The following is a 26402-nucleotide window of genomic DNA, read 5'->3' on the forward strand; positions in this document are numbered from 1 at the left end:
ATTGATCAGAATTGGTATAAAATAAACCTAACCTAACCTACAGTTTTCTAAAGACATTTAAAAATTTCAGAAAAATGTATAGGTTCAATCGGAAAAAAATATGATAAACGATGATTCGGATAAAAATTACGGTATGACTAGCGAAGAGTATGCGAACTTTGGCGCTCCCATTTATTTATATCAAATGTTACTAGACGTGTGTGCAGTAGCGAGTATCAAACAATTTAACTTAACCAATCACAGTCAAGCAAGTATTTGAATTCAAATTAGAGAAAAGTGAATACCATAATTTATTATGTTGAAGAAGTATTTACACAACCTAAAAATAAAATCGTAATTTACTCAACATAAATAACTAGGTTTGTATAAAAAGTAAGGCGTCTTTCATACTTAGCATGCGTGGGCGACATTATCATGTTCGAAAGAATATAAATTTAACAGATGACACAAAAAACAGAGTTTAGGCAGTCGGTCTAGAACTATCGACACATTGAAATGTATTTTCTGAATTAAGAATAAAATAATATTATTAAAGATTAAGTGTGTTATTGTGGACCACCGCCAGTCCACAACAGTATGTACCTATCTGTCGTTACCACAGAACTAATAATAAGATGAATAGAAGTGTCGTTCTAAAAACACGACCACGCATATCAGCTATATTTTTAGCTACTTGAAATGCCACATTACTATCAAATTTAGAAATTTTACTACTCGATTTTTGCATTTATTTTTGCTTTTCTCATTGGCTACGAATAAAATACAAATCATTAGCTGTCTGGAGAACACATTGTTTTACGGATTGACGAGGACCTAGGATTGATTCCCGGTTTTAGCTTTTCTAGTTTTAACAATTTGTTCCGGTAATAGTATAATTAAGAAAAAAAAGCCATACATATGTTTATTTTCTCCGGCCAATCTGCAACGATGTTAACGGTTTAAAAAAAAATACGGCGGCAAGCCTTGTAATTTTTTCTCTGTGTATCTGTTTTCTGTATCGCTTACTAGGTCTGGTGTACAATAAAGAGTCTTTGTATTGTACTGTATTGTATTTGTACGGAAAAACGTGAGTTTATTGACAGCACGTCAGCCAAAAAAAGCCAAAATTACTTGTGAAAGAAAAATAAACACGATAACATGGATTCTTCTTATTATATTTAGTTATGTGGCGAAATCAAACAGGTAAGTATATCTGACATTCCCTCGATGCTGATAGCTGAAAACATATTTTTCCCCATCCATCAATCAATTCACGTTAGATTTTCAGACAACTCGTAAAGATATAGATTCTTAGGGTGTCAGAAGCGATCGGCATCAAATCATATACCTATTCACGTATAACTCCAAGCGTATTAGTCGGGAATAGAAAATCGTACATATATCGTACCTTACTTACCTTAGGGCTTATTTCACCACTTGTCGAATAATTTTAAGTGTCAGATAAAAGTAATGCCGTCTTTGTTTATTCGGACACAACAACAGGCATCACTGATATCCGTCACTTAAAGTTAGTCGACAAGTGGTGAAACAGGCCCTTAGTATTTCAAAAAAATTCGAAATATTATAGTTAAAGCAAATGGTTGGGCAAGTTTTAAACTAGTCAAAAGAAAATTAGGGCCACTTGAGTGTCATCGGTTAGGTGAAATAAAATATATTTGACTTAGGGCCCGTTGTTTGATCAGTAGTTAAACAAACTTAATAGTTAAATGTATGGCAAACATAACAATACCTAGTCAACGAATTTCAAAGGAAATTTGACTATCTTTAACTATTGATCAAAGAACGGGCCCTTAACCGATTAAAAAATATTTGCGTTTTAATTATTTACATTTAATTAAATGAAAAGTATTTGTATTGTGTATGTCGTATTTGTAAAAGTAGAAGTAGTTTTAGACAAGGAATGGTAGGTATGATGGATTGGTAATTTTCCAATAAAATTTAATCATATGGATTTCATTTAATATTCACATCCTTAAAGAACATAACGTACCCACCAAAGTTTTTTTTAGTTACCTACGTAATAGGCCCCTGCGTACCAGGGTATCATGGAATACAACAAGTATAAAACTGTCCATTCATCATCCAATTCCTACTCAGCGAACGGGCTCGGTAAGAGAATATACCAGGCAAGCAGAAGATTACAGGACGTGTAGATTTTCGCACGACTTGGACTTAGAGATGTCATTGATGCAGATCTTCTGGAGCAGTTCCCGGGCGATGTTCAGCGAGATATGTGTCCTGGAGCTTGCTAATTTCGGCGGTTTCGCTTCCTGTAGAAAATAAAATATGGTAAATATACTCAAGGACTGAAATTCCTCGATGGTTTGACAAGATATTGAACATCGATTTAATCTTAATTAAATTTTAGTGTATACTAGACTTTTTGTATTTTTCCCTTTTTTAGGGTTCCGGAGCGAAAATGGCAAAAACGGAACCCTTATAGTTTCGCCATGTCTGTCTGTCTGTCTGTCTGTCTGTCCGTTCGCGGCTTTGCTCAGATAATATCAATGCTAGAAAGCTGTAATTTTGCACGGATATAAAAGTAAACAATGCCGACAAAATTGAACAGTTAAAAATTAAAAAAAAAAATATTTTAGGGTACCTCCCATAGACGTAAATTGGGGGTGATTTGTTTTTCTCATCCAACCCTTTAGTGTGGGGTATCGTTGGATAGGTATTTTAAAACCATTATGGGGTTGTTCAGACGATTTTTCGATTCAGTGATTTGTTTCCGAAATATTCAAATTTAAAGTGCAAATTTTCATAAAATCGAGCGTCCCCCCCCGCTAAAATCTAAACTGGTGGGTGGAAAAATTTGAAAAAATTCAGGATGGTAGTAAATATCAAACTTTTAAGGAAAACTATAACAGCTAAGTTTGCTTGAGAATTATTAGTAGTTTATGAGTAAATAGCAGCCTAGGGTATAAAATATACCTAAACTTGGAAGATTCCGTATAAAATACGAAATCCTGGAAAAATTAAAATATTACTTAATTTTTCGTAATGGCTACGGAACCCTATTTTGGGCGTGTCCGACACGCTCTTGGTCGGTTTTTTTAAAATACCGAAAAATAAAAAATGGACACGTTTTTAAATCGAAACAAATATTTGGATAATCCGACGGGTTCGAATGTGCACCTCCTAGGCTTTTTCACTTTAATAATTAAGATCTTGTATAGTCGACAAAGAAATGCCATTACCAACCTAAAATTCTATGTATATCAGTCGTACAGCTTAGAACATCAAAGGCTATATTCACTTACTAGCTTTTGCCCGCGGCTTCGCCCGCGTGGAATCCGGTCATCGCGCGCTGTTCCCTCGGGAACTGCACATTTTGCGGATAAAAAAGTAGCCTATGTCACTCTCTGGCCCATAAACTATCTCTGTGCCAAAAATCACATCGTTCTGTCGCTCCGTTTCGACGTGAAAGGCGGACAAACGTACAAACACACACGTTTTCGCGTTTATTATATTAGTATGGATAAGTCAGTCAAACAATCAGCCATATTATATTTATTCTGATGTAGGATCTGCTATAAGAAATGGTAAACACTTAATTGATCGACTAAACTTTGGAGGACTACTTTAAAGTTAGAAACTTGTTGGTATATTCGAGCCCTTTCCACAAAGTGCGAGGTCATTTACCTGCTATATTCGTGCACAATAGCTCAGTCTGAGATACTATATACTATCGTATTTATATTTCCTTTTCTAACCAGTGGGCGTGTGCAAAAGAGATGGTGCTAGAAGGTTGTAAAAAGCGCTTGCACAAAATGTTTTAAATTAATCAGGAATATTTGAGCAGATGGTTGGGTTTGTTTGACTGGATATCTTTAAATATATTCATATCAAATGTTTCCATACATGTACTGCGTCGAAGACTTGACTACATTTTTATTAGGAATTGCGATGCAAAACTACAAGATTTTTTAGATAAACTACTTAACCAAATCATTTACATATTCCACATTGATGTTCACACATTGTATGTGAGCTTGTATCACATTTTGCGTGTTAAGTACCCTGTAATAGGATATGTTTAAGTTTCGATACTATACTAATCATATACGACAGCAATACAATATAATACAATGACTCTATAATGAACACCAACACATACGAGTATTTAGTAAGTAGTTCAGAAAGAAGGTTATTGGAGATTTAATCATCAAAGAATATGTTTTAAATTAAAGAGCGGCTGCTATCAAAAAGATTGAATAATATTGAATCACAATTCAATATTTTACGTTAAAAATACGCCCGACCCGCCACAGAAGATATTTTGTATAAATATTTAAATTTATAACGACATCTGAAAAGGTTTAATTAAAAGATTTTACTAAAAGCGAATCTTCAAGGTATTTTGCGGCAAGGGCCATTAGAAAATTCACCAATAACTCGAATTGTTTGCTCTTTGAGTCTTAGCGGGGAATATTGCTAAAGTTGCGCTTCATTACGGGGTTGAAAAGGTGTTGGTTTACAAGTGATCCTTCGACCAGGGCAAGGTATCGTGATTCCCAAAATATTTCTCTTCCCCTGTAATTAAGGTTTTATGATGGCCGCTTCTTTAAATTATTCATACGAAAAATCTTAATTAATTTTTGCTAGTGATTACTTCTCTTCGGTGGTTTGGTTCTGATCTTCCAAATAATAATTTTCATTTCATTACTGATACCTGTTGGACGGGAGCGATTTATATAAGTAGTATCCTTTGCCCGCGGCTTCGCCCGCGTGGAATTCAGTCATTTGGAACTGGCATTTTTCCAGGATAATGAGTAGCCTATGTCATTCCCTGGCCCATAAACGATCTCTTGTCAAAAATCACGTCGATCCGTCGCTTCGTTTCGACGTGAAAGACGGACAAACATACAAACACACATATATAATATTATAAATGCGAAAGTAAGTAGTGAATATATATATATATTTACACCTTAACGTCGCCTTATATAGGATCCTACTTCAATTATAAATGTGAAAGTTTGTGACTATGTTTGTTATTCTTTCTCTGTATGAATTTGCATAAAAGTTGTATGTAGGAGCTGTACCTACGTCTGGAATAACGCATAAGTTATTTTCTCTCCCAATATTCCGGATACGTATCAAAATATAGGTTTTAAAACAGTAATGGACAAAATTTGTTGAATTTTTGCATAAAGTAACGCAAATCATAAGTAACACGTTGTGTAAGTATTTTTGCTTAGTTTAGTACTAAATTAATGAGGGCTACTTGACAGGCGAAATATCGATAGATCATCACCTTTTTTGTCATTATTGTCATTACCTTGACTTTCTTCGCTTGCTTCTTCTCCCGGCTCTCCTTGAGCCGGATCTGCTTGAGGATGCCGACCAGCAACTCGTCCACGTTGTGCTGGATGCCTGACGATGTCTCAATGAACTTGCAGTCACGCGACGTGGCCAGCGCCTTACCCTCTGCGACAACACAGACATGAAACCGGATACAACCCGCAACTTCTTTTGCGATGTGAAAATGGTTCGTACGTGGCACTAGGAGCCTCTGCTGCCTTTATTAAGATTTTTTGTTTAAGTGCGGTAGATGCTGACTGCAACAAGGTTCTACCGTCACATACGAACTTATTAAGGTATAGTCCTGCCCCAGCCTCGTGCCATGCCATTATTTTTTATACCTATTAAGGGGCAAAGGTGGGGGGGGGGGGTTGCACGCAGCTACTGTTGTGCGTTATTGGTTTCAACGGAAGACCAGCGTCGGCTGCAAGGCCTATTATTATGCTGGGTTGGGATCATTTCGTGACAATTGTATCTGTTTTCGTTTTCCTCTTTAAACAATGTTAAATCGAAGAATTTAAATCTAGTGAACTTGTCCTGTAGATGTTGATTATTTCACTTACAAAACATAATTAAGATATATATATTATATCGGTTCGGATAGTGTTTACTTCCAATTTTATGACAGTATTTTAAGAGTAAATAAGTTTTACGAAAGAAAAAAGCAAGAAAGAAGACATTTACTCACTAATACGGAAGACACACGAATACAATTAAAAAAATATACATAATGAAAAATAAAATTTCCTTTTTAACACAAGCTTTTTTGCAGACTGTACTTTTTGTTGACTGTACGTGCATTGTCATCTAAACTACATATCCGTACCGAATTTCAAGTCGGTACTATTAACCGTTGTGGAGTTCCCTCCTGCAGAGACGATCCTGGCAGGACCACCAAAATGTCACTACCAGATTATTGTATTGTTACCAAATTTACATAAGTATACCAAATTTCAAGTCAATCAAACCATTGCAAGTAGGTCAAATTAAGCTTCCAAGATTTGACCCAAACAAACAAATAAAAAAGTCGTTTAACAAACAGGGCCAGGGGCCTACCACGCTCTCTTAATACGATTCAGTTTAGGCTCTAAACTGAACTGCATCGCTATTTCGTACCACGACGTTACTTTTGCGATTCAGTTCAAGCACGGTTCAGCGACAGCTATACAGCATACACTTCAAGCGGTTTTCGTACCATGACGCTAACTTGAGTGGGAATTGAATCGCTTCAGTGTCAAATTTAGCGATTCAGTATAAGTTACCATTCTGTCAATTCTTTTGGAATTTTAAGTGTTTTACTTGGAATATTTTAAATTTCAAGAACTTTTAAACTTTTATTCAAGTCTTATAACTTTTCATAGACATTGTGCTTCTTAACTCCTCATTGATCAAACTAATTTTTCAGTGAGAAAAGACTTGTGGATTACTGACAGCGTTAACATTTTATTTGTAATCAACACAACGGTTGCTAAGAACACGGAATGACATAGAGTTATGGTTTTCCAAAATAAAGAGGTTTTAGTATACAATATTTGGTTTGCATATAGCGGCATCCCTTTCGCGACTTAGCGTTTCAGTTTCGGACCAGAGACAATATGGGTCTTTCATTCACTTGTAAACCATTGAGACTCAGCTCTGAGAAATAAACGTCGTGGTACCAATTTCGACAATAGTTTAGGTGCTAAATTGAACTGCTCTGCGTTTGGATCGTTTATGAAAAGATCATGGTAGGCCCCCAGTTAAGTAAAAGCTTATAAAAAACTAGCTCAGGACAGGGTTTTCTAAAATTAGTAATTTGAAAATTAACTAACATTTAAAGTTTAATTGTCTGCATTAAAACCTAATAAAGAAATAAAATAAAATAAATATAACGGGACAATTAACACCAATTAACCTAGTCCCAAAGTAAGCTTATAGCAAAGCTTGTGTTATGGGTACTAAGCAACGGATAAATATAATTATTTAGATAGATACATACTTAAATACATATTAAACACCAAGACCCGAACAAACATTCGTATTTTTCATACAAATATCTGCCCCGACACGGGAATCGAACCGGGACCTCAAGCTTCGTAGTCAGGTTCTCTAACCACTAGGCCATCTGGTCGTCAATGCACTGAATTTGCCTAGAAATGCGTTTGAAACTACAACTTTTGCCCACCAGTTACCACCACACCCTGTCCACCCTGTATTAGTTCAAGGGGTTATATTACACTCGTAGTACGCAATATTCTATGTTATATTGTGAACCCGACCGCTTCTCCGAGCCATTACATTACATCGTCGTATCCTACGATAAGAGCCACAATTACAAAATGCTCACTTTTCAGGAGAAGATTTTTGTGTTTCTTTCAAAATATAAGTAGCGAATTGATAATTTTGCAATTAAATAATGTGTATTAGGGTTCTAGGGTTCTGTTAAAACAAAATTTATGTTCTTAATGATACATTATAGATAGATTTTGTCTTTAAATCCTTTTTCGTCGGACTAAATGAGTTTTAAAGGGCCATAAGCTACATTGTGCCTTTTATCGTCGAAAAATTCGAGGCCACAACTACCATTAGGACCAAATTGTAGTTGTTAAAATATTTGCGTTTCAACATTTTTTTAATTTTAGTATTTTTCTTGTAATACAGAAAGAAGTGGCAAATAAGAAAAATATTTTATTTTTATTTTCTAAGATTTTTTAAATCATAAAGCGTAGGTACGTAGCCACAGTGATTCCCTAAAATAAAACAAGTCCCATTTAAGGAAGCATAAGTGAAACTAAAAAAAAATCATACTTAAAATAAATATTTAACTTCTGAAACTCAAAATATTCTCTACGCTCTTAATATAAAAATAAAATTGCACATTATTATTTACTCAGTCTTCAGTACTCATTGGGGATCTTTCCTTATTCTTTCTCATCGTCTGTATCACCCGCAGTAGCAACACCTCTTTTCTCATGAGGTAACGTTGTAAAAAAGTCATGAATCCTTCAGGGTTTTTTTTATTTTATTTTTTGATTGATACAAAGATACTTGTCTTTATTCACTTTTATAGGGTCCGTGCTTGCTTTTGCAATATTTGTAACTAAACTCCTAGTCCCTCTATTCGCCTTTTATTATATAAGTCGTTATTGTTTTCTAGTCGTCGCGAAAATCGTAACTAAGTATATTAATTGGTAATAGGGACCAAATATTGGACAGTGTAAGTTAAGAAAATAAAGATTAACTACATTTCTTTAAAGACAACGTTTCATTATTTCTTAATGTGGTGAAAGATTTTTTTTGACATTCATAAGTGCTTGTTATAGCCTAAATTGAATAAAGATATTTTGACTTTGACTGAATATTTACAGACTGTTACCGACAACAATAGCGGGCTTGATGTTTAAGCAAACCAAGTTAATCGCAGCGCAGATTTTTGTCAGAGCTACAACACATAAATAGAAGACAAATTGATAAAGACTAAATTTTAAATAAAACTCAGATGCATTAAAAAGCAGTAGCCATCATTGTACAAATTAAATGAAAAATAAAATGTTGGTGATATAATTTTGGAAACTTTCCCGGAGTCACACCGAAGTTTTTGTCAACTTGAAAACCTTCAACTTCTCGCTACTAACCTATACCTACTGAATTATTTTTGCATAATGTCATCGTCGAAGAAAAAATTACGAATAATTTCTTCTCTCTGCATAACTATATCATCTAGAACTTCATCGGTTTCTTTTTGTTTTCTACAAGGATAAAATTTTCATTCTGACACGGAATTGAGCTAAACTCCAAAATTGTCTTTTAATCATTGCACATTCTACATTTTTGCCAGTTTTTTCAGGCGAAAACAATTCAGCAGTAGCAGAAAGTTAAACTTTTCAAGTTGAAGAAAACTTCGGTGTTGCTCCTGGAAAGTTTTCAAAATTATATCACCAATATTTTTTTTCGTTTTATTTAAAATTCGGTCTTCATCAATTTGTCTTCTATTTATGTGTTGTAGCTTTGAAAAAAAATCTGCGATTAATTTGGTTTGTTTCAACATCAAACCCGCTGTTGTTGTCTGTGACGGTCTGTAAATAATAAGAAATACTGAAACGATGTCTTTAAAAAATATGCTTAGGTAATCTTTATTTTCTTAACTTATGTACACTGTCTAAAATATGGTCCCGATTGTTAAACAAATAATCTAGATCTTGTTCTTTTCAGGTTCTACTTGAAACTTCTCGTTTTATTTTTTCTGTAAATAGAAATTAAACAGCACAGGCAAAATATTATTAATAATAAACAGTCACAGAAACCATGCCGAATTTTATAAGAAACATAAGAGAATAATATTCTAGCCTATTGGCCGACTGACAAGAAATTAGAAGGTAAATAGATATAATAATGCCAAAATATACAGCGAAAAAGGCCTCAAGTGCCATAAGAACCCAAAAATCAGATATGTAAAATCACACCTTCCAAATAATTATTGTTATCAATAAGCAATTATGTTCATTCTATGAAGCCGAAATGTTAGTAAACTGCCCAAATATATCTTTAAAAAGCGAATATTTGAGCAATAATTCAACAAAACATAATTCGTACATAGAAAAAGGACACTACCGCAATTGTGGCCACACATTTTCTATACAAATAAAATTGAGCTATTACGCGATAGAAGACCGCAGTAGCCGTTCGGGCTTTATTCTAGGTAATATTAACTACTTCATTAAATTGTGTGAATTTCTTCATTAAACTATGTAAATATATAAATAAGTAACCTAAAAAATAAATAATACAAAAGTAAACCTAAAATAAGTAATAAACAGAATCAGAATAATGAAAAACTTTATAAATCAATTTCGCTAAATTTACTTGGTGTTTACTTCTTTTGTTCAGCGCCATCCTTTGTAACTATTTTCATTAGTGTAAGTGCTCGACGATTCGTTTTATGGTTTTCATTGTCAATTAATGAAAAAATAGATGATCTTACAAATTAAATAAGCATTACGAATGCACGCCACTCTTCCGGCGCTGTCCGCCGAGTACCGCCGAAACGGCGCTTGCGCCCCCTCGTCGCACCCGCGTGTCTCCTTTTTGCACGGCGAATAAGGACAGCAGCGTATTTCTGGCTTTACTCCGCGTTAGAAGTGAGACATACGTAATTGTGGCTTTTTAAAATTATTTTTTTACTATTTTATAAAAAATATTAAAATTATAATTTTAAGTTATAAACATGTATCTTGATGTGTAGAATTCAATTTTACAATAAAAACTAAAAGCCCTTATGGTGATAGTGGCTCTTATCGTAGGATACGACGACATTGACTTAGGATGTTTGCCTCAACTTGAACGGTAACACTGTTTATTTAGTTATGTCCAGATATTACAGACGTTGGAAGGATGGCTGCAATATAGGTACAGCGTATTTTTAAATAAACACAACAAACCAAACGCGTATAATGCAATCAATTTTAAGTTTAGCGTTTAGCATGGCCTGCCAGATCGTACCTACTTAATTAATTTTTGAAAATTATTCGTTGAGCGGAGCAATGTTTGGCGTACTTATAAATTAGACACGGGAGAGAGAAGTGGATTTCGAAACAAAGTAACGATCATCTAGTGATAGATTGCGTGCTGATTTATTTTAAAAGGAAAAAAATCGTATTTTTTCAATTTTTTATTACGAGTCTTTGGGGTCTTTACTAACTTCGCTTAAAGTTAACGGCATACTTTACAGTAATACACGCGTATTGGTCAGTTTACGAGAATATAAATCTTTGCAGCTACTAAATAGAATCTTAATTTAGGTATTCAAGTCTATTGAACAAGATAAGGGACTTATAATCCTGTTTTTTTAATGTTCTTATGCTGCCACATACTTAGAAAGTGCTTTAGTATATACGCACGAGGTTTCCATTTGGAATTTATCACGAGCTTTACGCTGAAAGAAAACATCGCGAAGAAACCTACACAAAGCTACAAAGCAATTCATAGGCGTGTGTGTGAAGTTCTCAATGTGCACTGGGTCTGCGTGGGAACTACGGTCCAAGCACTCTCATACTGGGAAGAACTCTGTGACTTGCTGTTATATATATGCTGAGATGTTAGTATATGCGCGTGTTAGGGCGAGAAGGATAGATGAAACCTTTTTCCTTATAGGCAATGAGCCTGTAAAAGAAGTGGCAGTCGTAAATAAAAGTAGTAAAGTTCCTTTTTCATGCACACGTGCAAACAGCTGTTATTTTAGGGATCCGTATCTTAAAAGGACAAAGGAATCCTAATAGCATTTGCTGACGCCGACACCAATTGTTACAAACTGTAATAGAATCTAATTTTGTAAGGAATTTTTTGTAATGCGTTTTGTGGCAATAAATAATTTCCTTATTTCTTTCTTACTTAATAGGATAATTTCGTTATTCATGGAGGTATCAAGTTGAAATAATTATGAAACATTTAGGGACTACTCATAGCTCTTGGAAGTGTAAAATAAATACGTTTTAGGGTATACGCAATCCATACTAATATACTTAAATGCGAAAGTGTGTGTGTTTGTGTGTATGTTTGTCCGTGTTTCACGTCGAGACGGAGCGACGGATTGACGTGATTTTTGGATAGTTTATGGACCAGAGAGTGACATAGGCTACTTTTTATCCCGGGAAAATGCACAGTTCCCGAGGGAACCGCGCGCGATACCCGAATTCCACGCGGGCGAAGGCACGGGCAAAAGCTAGTTAACATAGGTATATAACCTTTAACCTCAGCCTTTGTATATTTTCACACATAAACCGGTATGTGTTTTTCTTTTCACTTCTATAAACCTTCGAGCTGTTTTTAGCGTAACATACACACACACACAATACAAGCTTTACATCATCACAATCATCATCATCCTTCTCTCAGAATGATAGAGCTTGGGCTGTAGTTCCCACGCGAGCCCAGTGCGGATCGGGAACTACACACACACACCAGACATTTTTTTCCTTCACCACAAAGCTAGGTAAATTTAAAATGTAATTTTGTATACCTATGAATTTAAACAAAAACAGAATTTGTTTTTTAACAAAAATTACACATTATTTTTTACATTTGAGAATGACAAAAATAAGGAATTCTCGAAAAGATCGTCAAGAAACTGGGCCTGTAGCCTGTAGGTACTACGAAGTGCAAAATTCGAACTTCGTATCTTGCCGTCACGCTGACGCTTCTATAATAACCTACGACATACGAACTTCAATTTTAGAATTTTGCCCATGAATGCTTCAGTTCATAAAATTCAGTAACTTTGTTTAGAACCTTGCTTACCATTAGTAGAAACCTGCCGCGCCCTGGCCAGGTCAGCCTTGTTCCCCACCAGCACCACGGTCCGCTCCGTGGTAAACAGCTCTCGCGCCAGATAAGCCAGGATCTCTCCAGCCCGCGTGAACGAACTCTTGGCCACCACGGAGTATATCACCACGCAAGCGTGAGGCTCGTACGTCGACAGGCAGTTCTCAACCTGTAGACAGGGGTATTCTTTAGAAAGGCTGTTAGCTGATGGTCTTCCTGTGGTCCTAAAAGGCGGTTAAGGGAGTTGATGTGGGAGTAGGCAGCAGCATTCTCTATTGCCAATGGGTGATTCAGGTGTCGTGAGCAGGATCAGCCCTAACGGATTCACTTAGTTAAGGGGCTGTTTTACCATCCATTGATTAGTGTTAACTGGCGGTTAGGTGTGATGCCGTCTCTATTTATTTGTTCGAATAGACGGAGACGGCATCACATTTAACCGTCGGTTAACGCTAATCAATGGATGGTGAAACAGCCCCTAAGGCTTACTTTTGATCGTACCAGTATTAATGAGATTAACGTTATTTTTTTTAATGTTGCAAAAATAAGAATCCTTCATTTAAGTTGCCCCTGCCGAACCACCCATAAAAGATTGCCATAAGCACAGCCGCAACACTCTGCAATTAAAAGTGTGGGGTTTTACAAAAATATGATTGAACGATCCATTATCAATTACTGATGGCGTAGGGTTGGTCTTGCTCTCGTCTCCCGAACCACCCCGTATAGGCTTGCATTGAGTCAATTCCCTGGTGACCCTGACCCTGGTGATAATGACCCTGGTGTGGGGGGTAACCTCCCTACCCTGAAATTGACCCAATGCACGGCCATGTTAATTACGAACTCTGAACTCCATCCCTGCGGCGTGGAAAGCAGGGGGAAACTATTTTTCCACAAAAGTTGTCAAGAAGATTTGCTACCAATCCTCTGCCAACCACCCGCTTTGTTAATAGTGAAGTAACTCAGAAGATTATATTATGCCTTCAGCTAGATTTTAAGATGTAGCGATACTGCCACCGCAACTTAATACAGCAAATGTTATGAAGACCAAAAATTTTAACATTATGCTCTCTTATTTTACAAAGACACTAATTAGGTATTGTTACTTTTCACTAGAGCATAGTCAGAAAAGAACAGTTGTTTTTCTATTACTAACCGACATTTCAGTACTGGGGTGGTCTATAAATATTAGTTCAGACTCTTCGCCGTCCAACAGGACGGACACAGATTTCTCTCCGAACTCATCATCTGGAACAACAGGCATATAGTTCAACACCGTGCCTTTTAATCGGCCTTTTTGTTTATGACATCATCTACCAGTGGCGAAGCATCCATAGAGCCCTATTCCCACCGACTTGCCCATATTTACAAATTAGGAATACAGGACATACGTGATTTATGAAAGATGCATCCGATCTTTGCTTCGGCTTTACCATGGAAATATCAGACGCTACGCCACTGTCATCTACGTAAACATAGCTCATGGCGGATAATGCTGCAATAATTCTCTTCACCGCAGATGTAAGAGATACATAAACTGTGAGCAAGTGATACACGTAAATCAGAAAATGAAAAGGCGCCATTTTTCGCTACGAATTTCGTGATCTGGCGGATTTTACGATCGGCCGCCGACGTATACATGTTTAGCAACATTTTTGGTAAGTAAAAGGAGCAATCCGACATGCACTACGTAAAATCCTTCCCGACTTTAGGACTGACTTCATTACGTCTTCAATGGCCCATCCAGCGTACTCGTACAATAGAGGTCAATGTCTACCTAATTCCAGCCCAATTTTGCCGAGTTTCCCCTCGTCTCATCAATGGGAGAGAAAGAGTGGCATAATTCGCGCGTGTGGTATGCCTGCCACGTAAGGGTGAGGCACGCCATGATTACACGTCCTGTATTCGACACAGTGTAAGTGATATGGAATGGAGTGTAAGTAATACAGCTCTATACGCCTAAACTTGACTGGTGTTATGAAATTCTTATTTAGATTGAAAGTGAAAAAATAAAACAAGCAGGGATCTACCAACTAGTCCGGGAAACCGTCTAGTCCTATGCCGTAATATTCGGATATTCGACATTTTATAATATACTAGATTTTGCATACGACTCCGTTCGCGTAGAAATATGAAAAATTTGTGTCCTATTCAAAAAAAAAGTCGGTCAAGCCGTTCCGGAGGAGTTTGGTCACAAACTTTGTGACACGAAAATTTTATATATTAAAGAAAAGAAGATTAGTATAGTCACCAGCATTAATATCTGCCACAGCGGAGCGTGCAAAAATATCTGACACGTCCTTCCACCCCTAGAAATGAGTCGTATGCACGCTTGTTGTGTCAGATATTGGTGCTGGTGACAGTACTTATTCCAAGCAATAATTGGATCCTGGTGGCAAACTGTCGTTTACTGTGGATTTTAAGAGCGAGGTTTTTGTTCAGCAGTGGACGTATTCCGGCTAACGATGTATAACGGTGAGACAGAGCATCTGTTTTTCAGTCCACTTCTAAATCACTTAGACAGTGCCGAATAAGAATCGGATAACATTTATAAATAATTTTGTTTCGGCAATTTTTGTACGTTGCAAATGAGTGTGCTTGTTAATAAATTGAGTATTTATAAGGTTTGGTGGATTTAATATCAGGATTTAACAACGAAGGGGATTTAACAAAGAAGGCAGTTTTATTCATAAACGAAAACTAGATGATTAATGTGATTTTTAGCGACAGGCAGAGGAATACAAGCAAGTCAGTCATCTGTTGATCACCACCAACTGGGTACCCCTCATCTGACATAATCTTGTTTGTTCGAAACTCACTTAGCATAACACGCGTCGTATAAACTTTTTTAGCAGAATAATTACTTCACATAAACTGCATTTGCCATAAGAATCATTTGGCATAATTATGCATAACAATATCACCGCCCTATTTTCTCAAGAAAAACCCCACAAACGGTGTGTTTCCACTAGTTCCATTGACAGTACTAAAATAAAGCTCTATAATAGTACTGGCAATGGAACTAATGGGAACACAGAAACGAACTGCGAGGCTACTCCGAAATTTGAAAATTGAAGTTCGTGTCGTTCCGTCCCTCTGACACTTATACTATTTAATACGAGAGTGAGAGGGACGGTACAGTCACCAGCATTAATATCTGCCACAGCGGAGCGTGCATAAATATCTGACACGTCCTTCCGGCCCTAGAAATAGAATCGTATCAGATATTTATGCACGCTTGTTGTGTCAGATATTGGTGCTGGTGACTGTACGATACGAATTTCGATTTTCGAATATCGGAGCAGGCCCTCAGCTAGCAGAAAAATAGGTTAGTTAGGTTACAACTGAGATTTCACAAAGAAACAAGCTGGTACCAGCAAAGTAGATAAGTTAAGTTAGAACTGCGAGCCTATACAGAACTTAAATCCTTTCTCACACCACACAAGGTGTTAGGTCAAACAAGATTAAGTATGCGATATTTACCAATATCGCATAATCACGCGATATGAGTATCGGCGATATGGTAATTCTGCCAAACGATACTCACACGAATACTCAACGTGAATCTTTACAAAATTATGTTGAATACCCACGGTCTATTTAGTTAAAAAAGCTTGGCGAATTTTGTACACAATATTAGCGTTTCAAATCTCATTTATTATTCACGTCAAGCTCGTCCACTAATGGCTCGTCAGTTTTAATATAAAGTCTGAGGTTATTATTTTAAGCTAATAACCCAAAGGTTAAACTGGAACACATTGAATTACTGTGTGAAAGCGGTGGACCCAAGTGGCGAGTTGTCGTTCCGCGTGGTGTTTTAGGGGGGGGGATGGGGGGTCTTTGTTCAACAGTGGACGTCTTCCGGAGATGATGATGATACTCGTAACGATGTTAACTTTCACAACAGTCAGAAATATAATATAAACATAATGATTGTGTTCATTAATATTAAACCTCATTATCACATTGACATACATACGAGGCTTTGGGCTAATAACTTGTAAATTGCATTTTACCTTTTTATATTATCATTTTTTATTTTTATTTTTCACGTATAAAATATTAATAAAATTGTAAGGTATACTCCCACTCAAACCACGTAGCTGTGATTTTGTTTCGATTCTTTAGCTGCTATGGATAAGGAGAAAAACGAGTTTGGTTTTTTTTTAAATACATTTTTGACATTATCTCTGTGACGGTTCAAGATAGAGGGCTGAAAGTTGGAGTGATTACTAGTAATGAGGCGACAAACAATTGACATTCACCAATTCAACTATTCCTCACAGGGGCCACATGACCTTCCTTAGCCTGTTAAACCCTTTGTACGTTAAACAGGAACTATACTAAGTCAATAATCAACACAAATTTTTCAAACACCGCCCGTGAAAAAAAATAGGCATTTTGCCTTTTGGGTGTTTTCGGTTTGAGTTGTTTTAATATTTTGTCATTTCTGTCATTCAGTATTTGAATGAATTGTGCATTTAAATCTTGAGGTATTTAGATAATATGACATTTTAAGTCAAAGTCGTAATGAATTTCGTTTATTTTAATACAAGAGACAATTTGACATTTTAGGTATTATGAGCCCATGGTTATTTGAATATTAGGGGTATTAGTGAATAAGGTAATTATGAAATTTAGTGGTTTTAAGCCCAAAGCCAAACGAGTACAACATTGACTTTATAAAGTTTGCTATTAATGAACTTAGACGTCAATATTTAATATTTCAATAAAGATAACAACTTACTCGATGCCTAGACGACAGTGTTACTCGTATATCACTGCATTTGCACCAAGCATTCATCCAGTAAATAATCTACTAACAATTTACAATTTTCACACGCAATTTTTTTTTTTTTGTATAACATAGGTAAGTTACAAAGATTTTTAAGATTTAAAGGATTCTCTATGTTTTTATGATGTGTGTTGTCTCTATTAATGCGCAACTACTCGTACTACGCTTAAGACTTGACGATTTTCTTCATTCCTGAATCGAAAGATGTATTATGAAGAAGAACAATAGTTTTAGGGGCTGTTTCACCAACCATTGATTAGTGTTAACTGGCGGTTAAATGTGATGCCGTCTCCGTCTATTCGAACAAAACAAATAGAGACGGCATCACATTTAACCGTCAGTTAACAATAATCAATGGATGGTGAAACAGCCCCTTAGAGTATCATGAGAAGAATAATGTCGTCACGCGACCTCCGCGACAATAGTACATAGATACAAAATGTATTAAAGGCATATACGAGTATGTAATTATCACAATTATTTTAATGCTGTCAAAGTTTCAAAGATAAATAAATTCGTTTTAGTATTCTAAATACATTTCCTTTATATTTTCCTATCTTTAAAACACAACAACATTTTTCGCATGTCATAGAATAGTTACAGGATGGGGTTGAAAGAAATGATGCGCGATTAGAAAATACAGCTTCAGGTCTCATCCGTGCAATACGGCGAGTGCAAATTTCACGCATTTCGCATTATTTGCAGATTGTTTACTGGATATAGATACACTGTGTCAATTCCGCCTGAGTAAAAATGTCGCACACGAATTTCAACTTCAAAACAATCCTTTTCAGTACACTTTTCCTTAATTTAACGACACATAGGGTGGAACAGTCTGTAGGAAAAATCTTAAGCAAATGATGGCTCCTCGTGGAGCCATTGGTTTTAAGGATATAAAGGGCTAGGTAAACGGAACTTACCACGTTTAGCTTCACCACACGAGAGCAAGTAAAAAGAAGTTGTGTTATTCACAAAAAAGTCAGCGCCAGTCAGCCAAAGAGTTAAAACTAAGGTTGCGGTCACGGGCATAGGCAGGAGCGATTTACAGCCAAGCAAATAAAAAGTCACTTTGAAAATAAATAGTGAAATTATTAGTAAGTAGTCTGGGGCATTTCAAATACTGTCATGTTGACTTTGAAGAAACAATGCAGCCCTCAACTTAGTGTACACAGATCTATTGAATAATGTTTTTCCATCGTATTTTGTCGGATAACTTCGTTTTTATCTTGCTATCTCAATTAGCTGCAGTAAACTTAAGTGAGCTAGTTGAGAAAGCAATGTTGCGAAATACGAACTTTTCCGACAATATACGATGACACAACATTATTCACTACATCTGTACATACAACGAAGAGATATCTTTATAACTGTAATAGTTTTTTCTCAAACATGACATGAAATATTGACGTTGTGTTACAAATAATAGGCCGAGAAGTATCGCGCTGCAGGCGCTGCGGCTCGCCTGCCTACGCGCGGTCACTCTAGCGGCCTGCAAAGAGATTTCATACAACTTTGCAGGCCGCTGGCCGGCAATGCGACCGTCTATTGTTTAATTCAACGCGTGCTCTGCGACACGGCGCACGCCCACACCCAGCACCACCACCTGCAGCCGCCGCGCCAGCAGCCAGCTCGACACGCGCGCACACATTAGGGCGACCAGACTAGCGTCCCGCCAGCTTGATTTCTTGTTTTTTTATTTTATTTCATATCATGTTCGAGAAAAGCATTATAAAGTCTTGGCCGGAACGTGGGTTTGCCGGCCTCGCATCCCTATCCGGCCTCGCTACGCTCGGCCGCCTATATCTGCTTGGCCGGCAACCCCCTACTTCCCGGCCTTAACAGTAATGTACTATTTATAATGAAGCGGACAATGTGATAGTTATTTGAAATACCGAAAAACTGACGCATTTACAAAGCAAACAAACTAAAAAGCAAGCATGAGAACAAACGTGATAATAATGAAATAGGGACGTAAACACGTACTATTTTTAATCTATTTTTCTCAAAAATGTCCGTAAAAGTTGACATTATTCTTTACATATCAGAAGGTGAAGTGCATAGTTTATGGTCAGCGAAAAATTAAAAAGTTAAAAAGATTGCAGGCGCGCTAGCTCGACAATAATGAATTAGCGCGCCTGCAATCAGTCACATTTTTTTTTAAAGTTAAAAAGGCCATGGAAATGTTGGCACAAGTCGTATACAGCCAAGTCTAATGGCCGGTATCAGATAGTTTGTTGGAACTCCGGACTTTTTCTATTGGGTTTGAAATAGCTTGTGGTGTTTTCGGTGGAAAAATACACCTGCAGTTTATTTTTAATGAAAAAAGGCGGGAAAGCATAAGAAAAATATTGGAATAAAATTAAATTTTATAATATATTTTGAGAAAAAGTTTATTCTATTTCAGAATTATTCACCATTTTTGAGAAAAGCTTTATATTAGTCTCAGCTGGAATAGCAATTGCTGGCTTCGTATTAGTTAAACGGACTCGCAAGCTCGTCCGTTTAATACTCATACTCAGACAGCAATTGCCTACTTCCAGGCCACGACAATAATCTACTATTAAAGTCTTAAAGAAATCAATGTCTGTGGCCTTCCTTCTAGAAAAAGGACAAAGCTCGAAACATGTCAAGCAAAACTAGATCGTAATGTTATTATCATTACACGATTGTGAGTTGCATGCCAAACATACAACGTGAATCTACAGTATACCTACGAGGGTTCTAGGATTTGTTATGTACATACAAAAATCTAGTAGATCACATTCAATAATATGGGTATTGTCTTACGCGCATTTGCAATCGCAATCATTTCGATCTGTCAAACAGTATAAAATACTCGTAGCAGCGGAAAGATATGATCGCTAGCACCTGCACATTTTACAATAATACTTAGTCTCAGTTTGTTTCATTAGAAAAATATTTTTAATCTTATTACGGTTATGGATAAGCCAAATGTACGATTTCTTTTCAGCATTTGATGTACCTAAAAGGTGAAAAACGTGATACGAAATTAATATTTCCAGCTAAACTCTAGTATTATAATGAAATAAACTCAATTGTTTATACGTAAATTGTCTGTTAGGGTATTCATACTTGGTAAAAATTAAATCACAAACTCAATGCATTGGGCATCTCAAATCAAATACGACAAATGAAAATAATTTAATTAATTGTTCAGAATTAACTGAGAGAAACTTTAAAATTCCACCTTGTAAACACATTATCCTTGTTGGTCGCGGCGCAGTTGGTCAAGAAATAGAAAATTAAAATTAATCTGTTTTCTAATTTTCGAATTCACTAACGTCGAGTCGGGAAATGTGAGGAGCAATATGTTGGAGATTAAGTAAAGTTTGACCAAATCTTTTGGTTCTATCAAAAGTAAAGGAATAATTTGTGTAACAGTGTGAAACGTGTGTACCTAAATTGTGGAGGTGATTAGGTATCATGAACGGGACTTTCTTTTTTTATTTAAACAAAGAATATTAGTGTAAACAATATCGCTGATTCCATTATGTGGTTAAAAGACCCAATCATCATACATTTTTTTTGATGGTGGAAGCATTTTATACCTACTTTTACTGAACGTAGTAACATTCTTGTAATTTTTATTTAGTTACCTCTATGCAAACTGCCATGTTTTTCCGAAAGCGCTCGTAGTATTAAAAACCGGCCAAGAGCGTGTCGGACACGCCCAAAATAGGGTTCCGTAGCCATTACGAAAAATATAAGTAATATTTTTCTAAGGATTTCGTATTTTGTACGGAATATTCCAAGTTTAGGTATATTTTATACCTTAGGCTGCTACTTAATTTTAATCAAAATTTGCACTTTAAAGTTAAATATTTCGCAAACAGATCACTAAATTGAAAAATCGTCTTAGCAAACCCCTAATGATTTTAAAAGACCTATCCAACGATATGCCACACTATAAGGTTGGATGAGAAAAAAAAATCATCCCCACTTTACGTCTATGGGGAGGTACCCAAAAAAAAATTTTTCTCAATTTTTTATTGTACTATTTTGTTGGCATAGTTTACAGCTTTCTAACATTGATAGTCCCTGAGCAAAGCCGCGGACGGACTGACAGACAGACAGACAGACATGGCGAAACTATAAGGGTTCCGTTTTTGCCATTTTGGCTACGGAACCCTAAAAATGACGTGTAAAAGAGTCCTTTGTGACCTACTTACAGAATAAACGATTTGTTTTTTATTTTATTCGATAAATTGACAACTAGAGCCAGAAGTATGACAGGTCTGTGCGACGTAGGCGACTTAGTCATTGGTCATTCGGTTGACTAGACTCAAACGTGGGAGCAGCAACATGGCGGCAACTCAAACATAGTGGCGCAATTAGTATTTGCTCTCACACATCGAAATTGAGTAATTAAGTGGGGCGTGTCACTTTAGCTCAGTTTATGTCTGTATTATACACCGTATCATGACATGCCCGTAATAGGAACGTGTCAGGAACGGAATGTCAAGCGCATACATGACGTAGATATAGTTTAGATATAAGTAGTTAGTGTTTAGTATTGTAACTAAGGGACCCCATACATCCCTGTATTTTTATTATTATTATTTTTTGTATTCTTTTTTCTTTAATTGTATAATATAGTTTTTAAGTATTTTATTTGTAATTATATAATTATGAAAAAATGACTTTCTGCCAAGTTTCTTGCGACGCATTCTTCTTGGCAATGATGGTCTTTCCGAAAGCGCTGGTAGTTTAAAAAATGACTTGTAAAAGTGCCCATTGCGGCCTATTTACTGAATAAATCATTTGAATTTTTTTTTGACACGCGGCGACGGTTGGTTACGAAACGTGCTAGTGGGCATAGTTTCATACTTTTCAATACAAAGAATAAGTATATATATGGCTTATGCCGCCTATTGCTTACCTTAGAAAAATCTCTATGTATATACCTTTGTTTTCTGTAAGCATACTGTGTTGGTGTGCAATGAAGAGTTGTTGCTTTGTATTGTACATATTTTTGCCTGACACATTGCTAATGAGTAGAGACCTTTAGTCTTTACCCGCGGTTTCACTCGCGTAAACTATTAGATCTATCATACGCGCTAGTGTAGCGTGAGGTCTCCGAAATGTCAAATCTCATAGTTTTTGGGTGAATAATTTTATGAATATTTTGCAATATCTGAAATTAATTATGGCAAATATGCGTACGGGGGCAATAAATGTCTGTGTTTTGAGACAGTTTTGTTTTTCGGCAACCTTTTTCCTCCCTTTTTTCCGAACACTGTGGCATGCTCGATATTTTTATGGTACGGTTTTAAGGTGTATTAAATATGATTATAATCTAAACTTTGTCTTTACGCCCGTAATAACAGACTTCGAAAGCCATACTTAAAAACCTCACGCAACAGTGCGCCATCTAGTGAGACAAAAAACGATAGCCCTCATTGATTTCCATGAGTTTAACCAAATTCCCGTGCTTCAGGTACTCCAATTAAGAAAAAACAAAGAAAACCTTCATCATATCCGTATAGGGGATCTACTACGAAATTCGAAAATCGAAGTTCGTATCGTACCATCCCTCTCACTCTCGTATTAAATAATATTAGCGTCAGCGGGACGGCAAGATGCAAAGTTCGAATTTTTGCACTTCGTAGTATAGGGCCAGGGATCGTAAAATGCGAGCAAAATCGATTGAAATAACGTATGAAAATTATGACAACCGTAGTACTTAGCACTTTTTTTTATAATGACGTTTCATAATGCAAGCGGGTCATCTGATGTGAAATCATCACCAACGGCCATGAGTCAAGGAGAGTCATTGGTCCGTTGCCGGCCTCTTAAGAATGTATAAGCTCTTTGATAATGTATACTACTCTTAGATACTCTTACAAAAGTAATGTTTGCTATATTCTATAAATATATACCAGTCTCCATTAGGAAACAACGTTACGCAGCTTGTATTATATTTACCAATATTGTAACATTAAGTACATTTGACACAAAATGACAGCTGTCTTCGTAATGAAAGTCCACTCCCAGTACAAACATCAATTTAGTGAATTTAATATTATCGATGGGGCGTAAAAGCTAATGGTTTCCTTCCACCTTAACAAAATGGGATTTGAGTGAGGTAAAGTAGAGGTAGATGTCAAATATATTTCGTGTCTTTTTTCACATTGTTTGACACTTTTTGCGAAACAACGACAACGAGGTCTGTTTTTTTGTGTCTTGAGTAAAAAAATTGCTTCCCAATCGAGCCAGATATTAACTTCCCTGCACCATATATCTTTAGTAGCAAAATAAAGTAGTAAGTATACAAAGTTCATATTTTTTTTATATGATGATTATTAGTATACAACAAAGTCAATAAATAACAATCAAGTTGTGCAAGTATTTTGGATGGCGAACAATTTTTTGATTTGCATCCTCTTTGCTGTCGGTGGCTGATTGGCGCAAGTCCTTTGCCGCGCGCCTTCGATCGTAAAAAAGGCGGCAGTCAGCCAGACTTCAAAAAAAACTCTCGGCGGATATATATTATTGCGGTTGTGCTCAGTTTTGTAAAATAAATATTAATTGTGATTGTAGACATTGTAAATAGTTTTGTGTGTAAATAATAACAAACTTTATACGCCTAAAAACTAGCTAGTGAAGTGGCGGTGCGGACTATTGCGGCTTTACGGACTTTAGCGAGCGTCATACATCGAAGTCGGTTTCATTGAGGTATGTTTTTCATGAATTGTTCTCTAGACATAATGCTGCACAGAAGAGCAAATAAGCCACGGCCTTGGTAGCAGTCACTATTCGAAGGTTTATTAAACACAAGTCATACAATGTTAATGTTTTAATGATTGTTTATTGTATTTTAAGTACAAGTAGATCTTATGACTTAAATCATTCGATATATATATATATATATCGAATGAAAAAAAATCGAAAATTTCTTCTTAGGAACCATGACATCGATTTTAATAACAAGAAAAAGTGCATTCATGCATTAATAAAAACCTATACTCAGCTCGGGAATCGAACCCGGTTGTTTTGAAAAAAAAAAAACTTCGAACACCTACTAAAATAAATTAAAGTATGTGAAAACAATGCATTTTATTCATTTTAGACATAATGTTTCATATACACATTTACTTCTTAAGACGTACACAATCGATATCTAAACAACCGGGTTCGATTCCCGAGCTAAGTACAGGTTTTTTTTTAAATGCATGAATGCAGTAATTCTTGTTATTAAAATCGATGTCATGGTTCCTAAGAAGAAATTTTCGTATGTCGTATAGTTTCAGACTTTCCTATACTGACCGATATAAATGGGCCACCCTGTATATATATATAAAGTTAACTAAAACGAGCTTTTATATAAGTGAAATACTTGAAGTATGAATTTTGAAGTCAATATGGTCACTTTTTACAGTAATTAGTCGTCGGTCAGGTAAAAATATAGCCAGATAGTTAGTTTTCTCGACTAGTCTTTACATGATTATATCTAAGGGTCTACTCTAACTGGCGCGGTAAAATTAGTCGCACGCGACGCGTTGCAGTTAGCGCTGCTCATACTATTATTCCTTTTATAATAGGCGTCAACCCGCCGCGCGCAAACCGCGTCAGTTAGCGTAGACCCTAATAGAGTCCCAAGGTGGCCCTCGCACCTAATTCACCCTTTCCATAATAACCTAACTTAATCAATTCCTACCCGCTGTTTATTGCTCCAACTAAATTACCTAAATAAGCTAAACGCTTACATAAATACTTATCTCTGTTAACTTTACTCCCAAGGGTCTGAATTCAGTTTAACGACCGAACGGGCAACTATCAATCTTAATAGACTTCGGGGTCAGGGCTGTGACCCCGGGGTGCTAATCTTCGGGGTTCCGTGCTCAGCTGTAAGTCACTGCTTACATCTCTGTCAGTCAGACGTGGCCTTAGGTTTTGAAGCTGTAGGGTGAACGAACATCAACATAGGTAACAGTCGAGGTCAAATATCTCTTAACGCTTTACTACCCTGTCGCTCTCACTTTCGTATTTGAACTTTTGTATAAAATTGACAGAATGCTATAGTGACAAGGTATTAATAGTAACCTTACCTTACACCTTAGTGTAAAGATATTTTTAATCTCGATGTACTTACCTAAATGAACGGAATAATATTTTCGTCCTACTAATATCAGAACTGACTACTGTACTGAGGTAATGTACTGAGGTACATATTAATCAACCAAAACTCGAGAACAGACATTCGAATTTTTCATGCAAATATCTGCCTCGACTGGATATCGAACCCGGGACCACAAGTTTCGTAGTCAGCTTCTCTAACCACTGGGCTATCCGGACATTAAAACCATGCTACCATTTTAGCAGAGAAAGCAACAGACACTCACACACCCATGTGCATACTTACACTCCACACACTCCGACAAGTTTTTGCAGTTTGCCTTGCAGCGATGTTGATCCTTACAAAGAGACTATTCATTTCAATTCTTGAAAGTATAGCTCCATCGATATTATCGATGATTCCGCCAATGTCGAGGTTGGAAAAGACACAATCAGTTTAGCCGTTGTACGGTAAAAGAGACTATCCACCCACTCATGCGGTGTTTCCGTGTCATCAAAATGTCAATGCTGTTAATTACTACCCCATCCACACTCTTAGCTAACGTAAAAATAGCGCGGGCGTGGGCATGAACAGGGTCCGGCGTCAACGCACCCTCGTCACGGAGCCCAGGATTAGTTCTGTGCCTAATTTAATTTGTAAGGATAACTTTATCAAACGCGGCCGGCTGAAGTTTTTGCGGAAACTGTTTACGATTAAAAATGCCCAGAGCAGAGTGGATTATTAATTTGACTGTAGGCCCTCTGGGTGGTTTGGGAGTCCGTAGTTAGAGAAAGCTACATTTTAATGAACCTCAAGCAGATACATAGTGTGAGTAGAAAAGCTGTTCCATGTTACGTTATAATTGTTGTACCATCAGCCAAATATGTGGTCTACCACCCTAAAGCTGATAATCGTTTGCATGTCATGAAACAA

General features: G+C 36.5%; 1 protein-coding gene across 1 annotated transcript in view; it reads right to left on the minus strand.

Moving 5' to 3' along the window:
* Positions 1-1870: 1870 nt before the first annotated feature.
* LOC141441688 (uncharacterized) overlaps positions 1871-26402 on the minus strand; it is a 51580-nt gene continuing 27048 nt past the window's right edge. The window contains exons 5-8 of the mRNA XM_074106496.1: positions 13754-13845; positions 12580-12772; positions 5285-5433; positions 1871-2270 (exon numbers count right to left, since the gene is read on the minus strand). Coding sequence (XP_073962597.1) covers positions 2139-2270; positions 5285-5433; positions 12580-12772; positions 13754-13845 — 566 coding nt within the window. The 3' untranslated portion in view covers positions 1871-2138. The remainder of the gene's footprint in view (positions 2271-5284; positions 5434-12579; positions 12773-13753; positions 13846-26402) is intronic.

This window comes from Choristoneura fumiferana, chromosome 24, assembly GCF_025370935.1.
Source record: "Choristoneura fumiferana chromosome 24, NRCan_CFum_1, whole genome shotgun sequence".
Lineage (NCBI taxonomy): Eukaryota > Metazoa > Arthropoda > Insecta > Lepidoptera > Tortricidae > Choristoneura > Choristoneura fumiferana.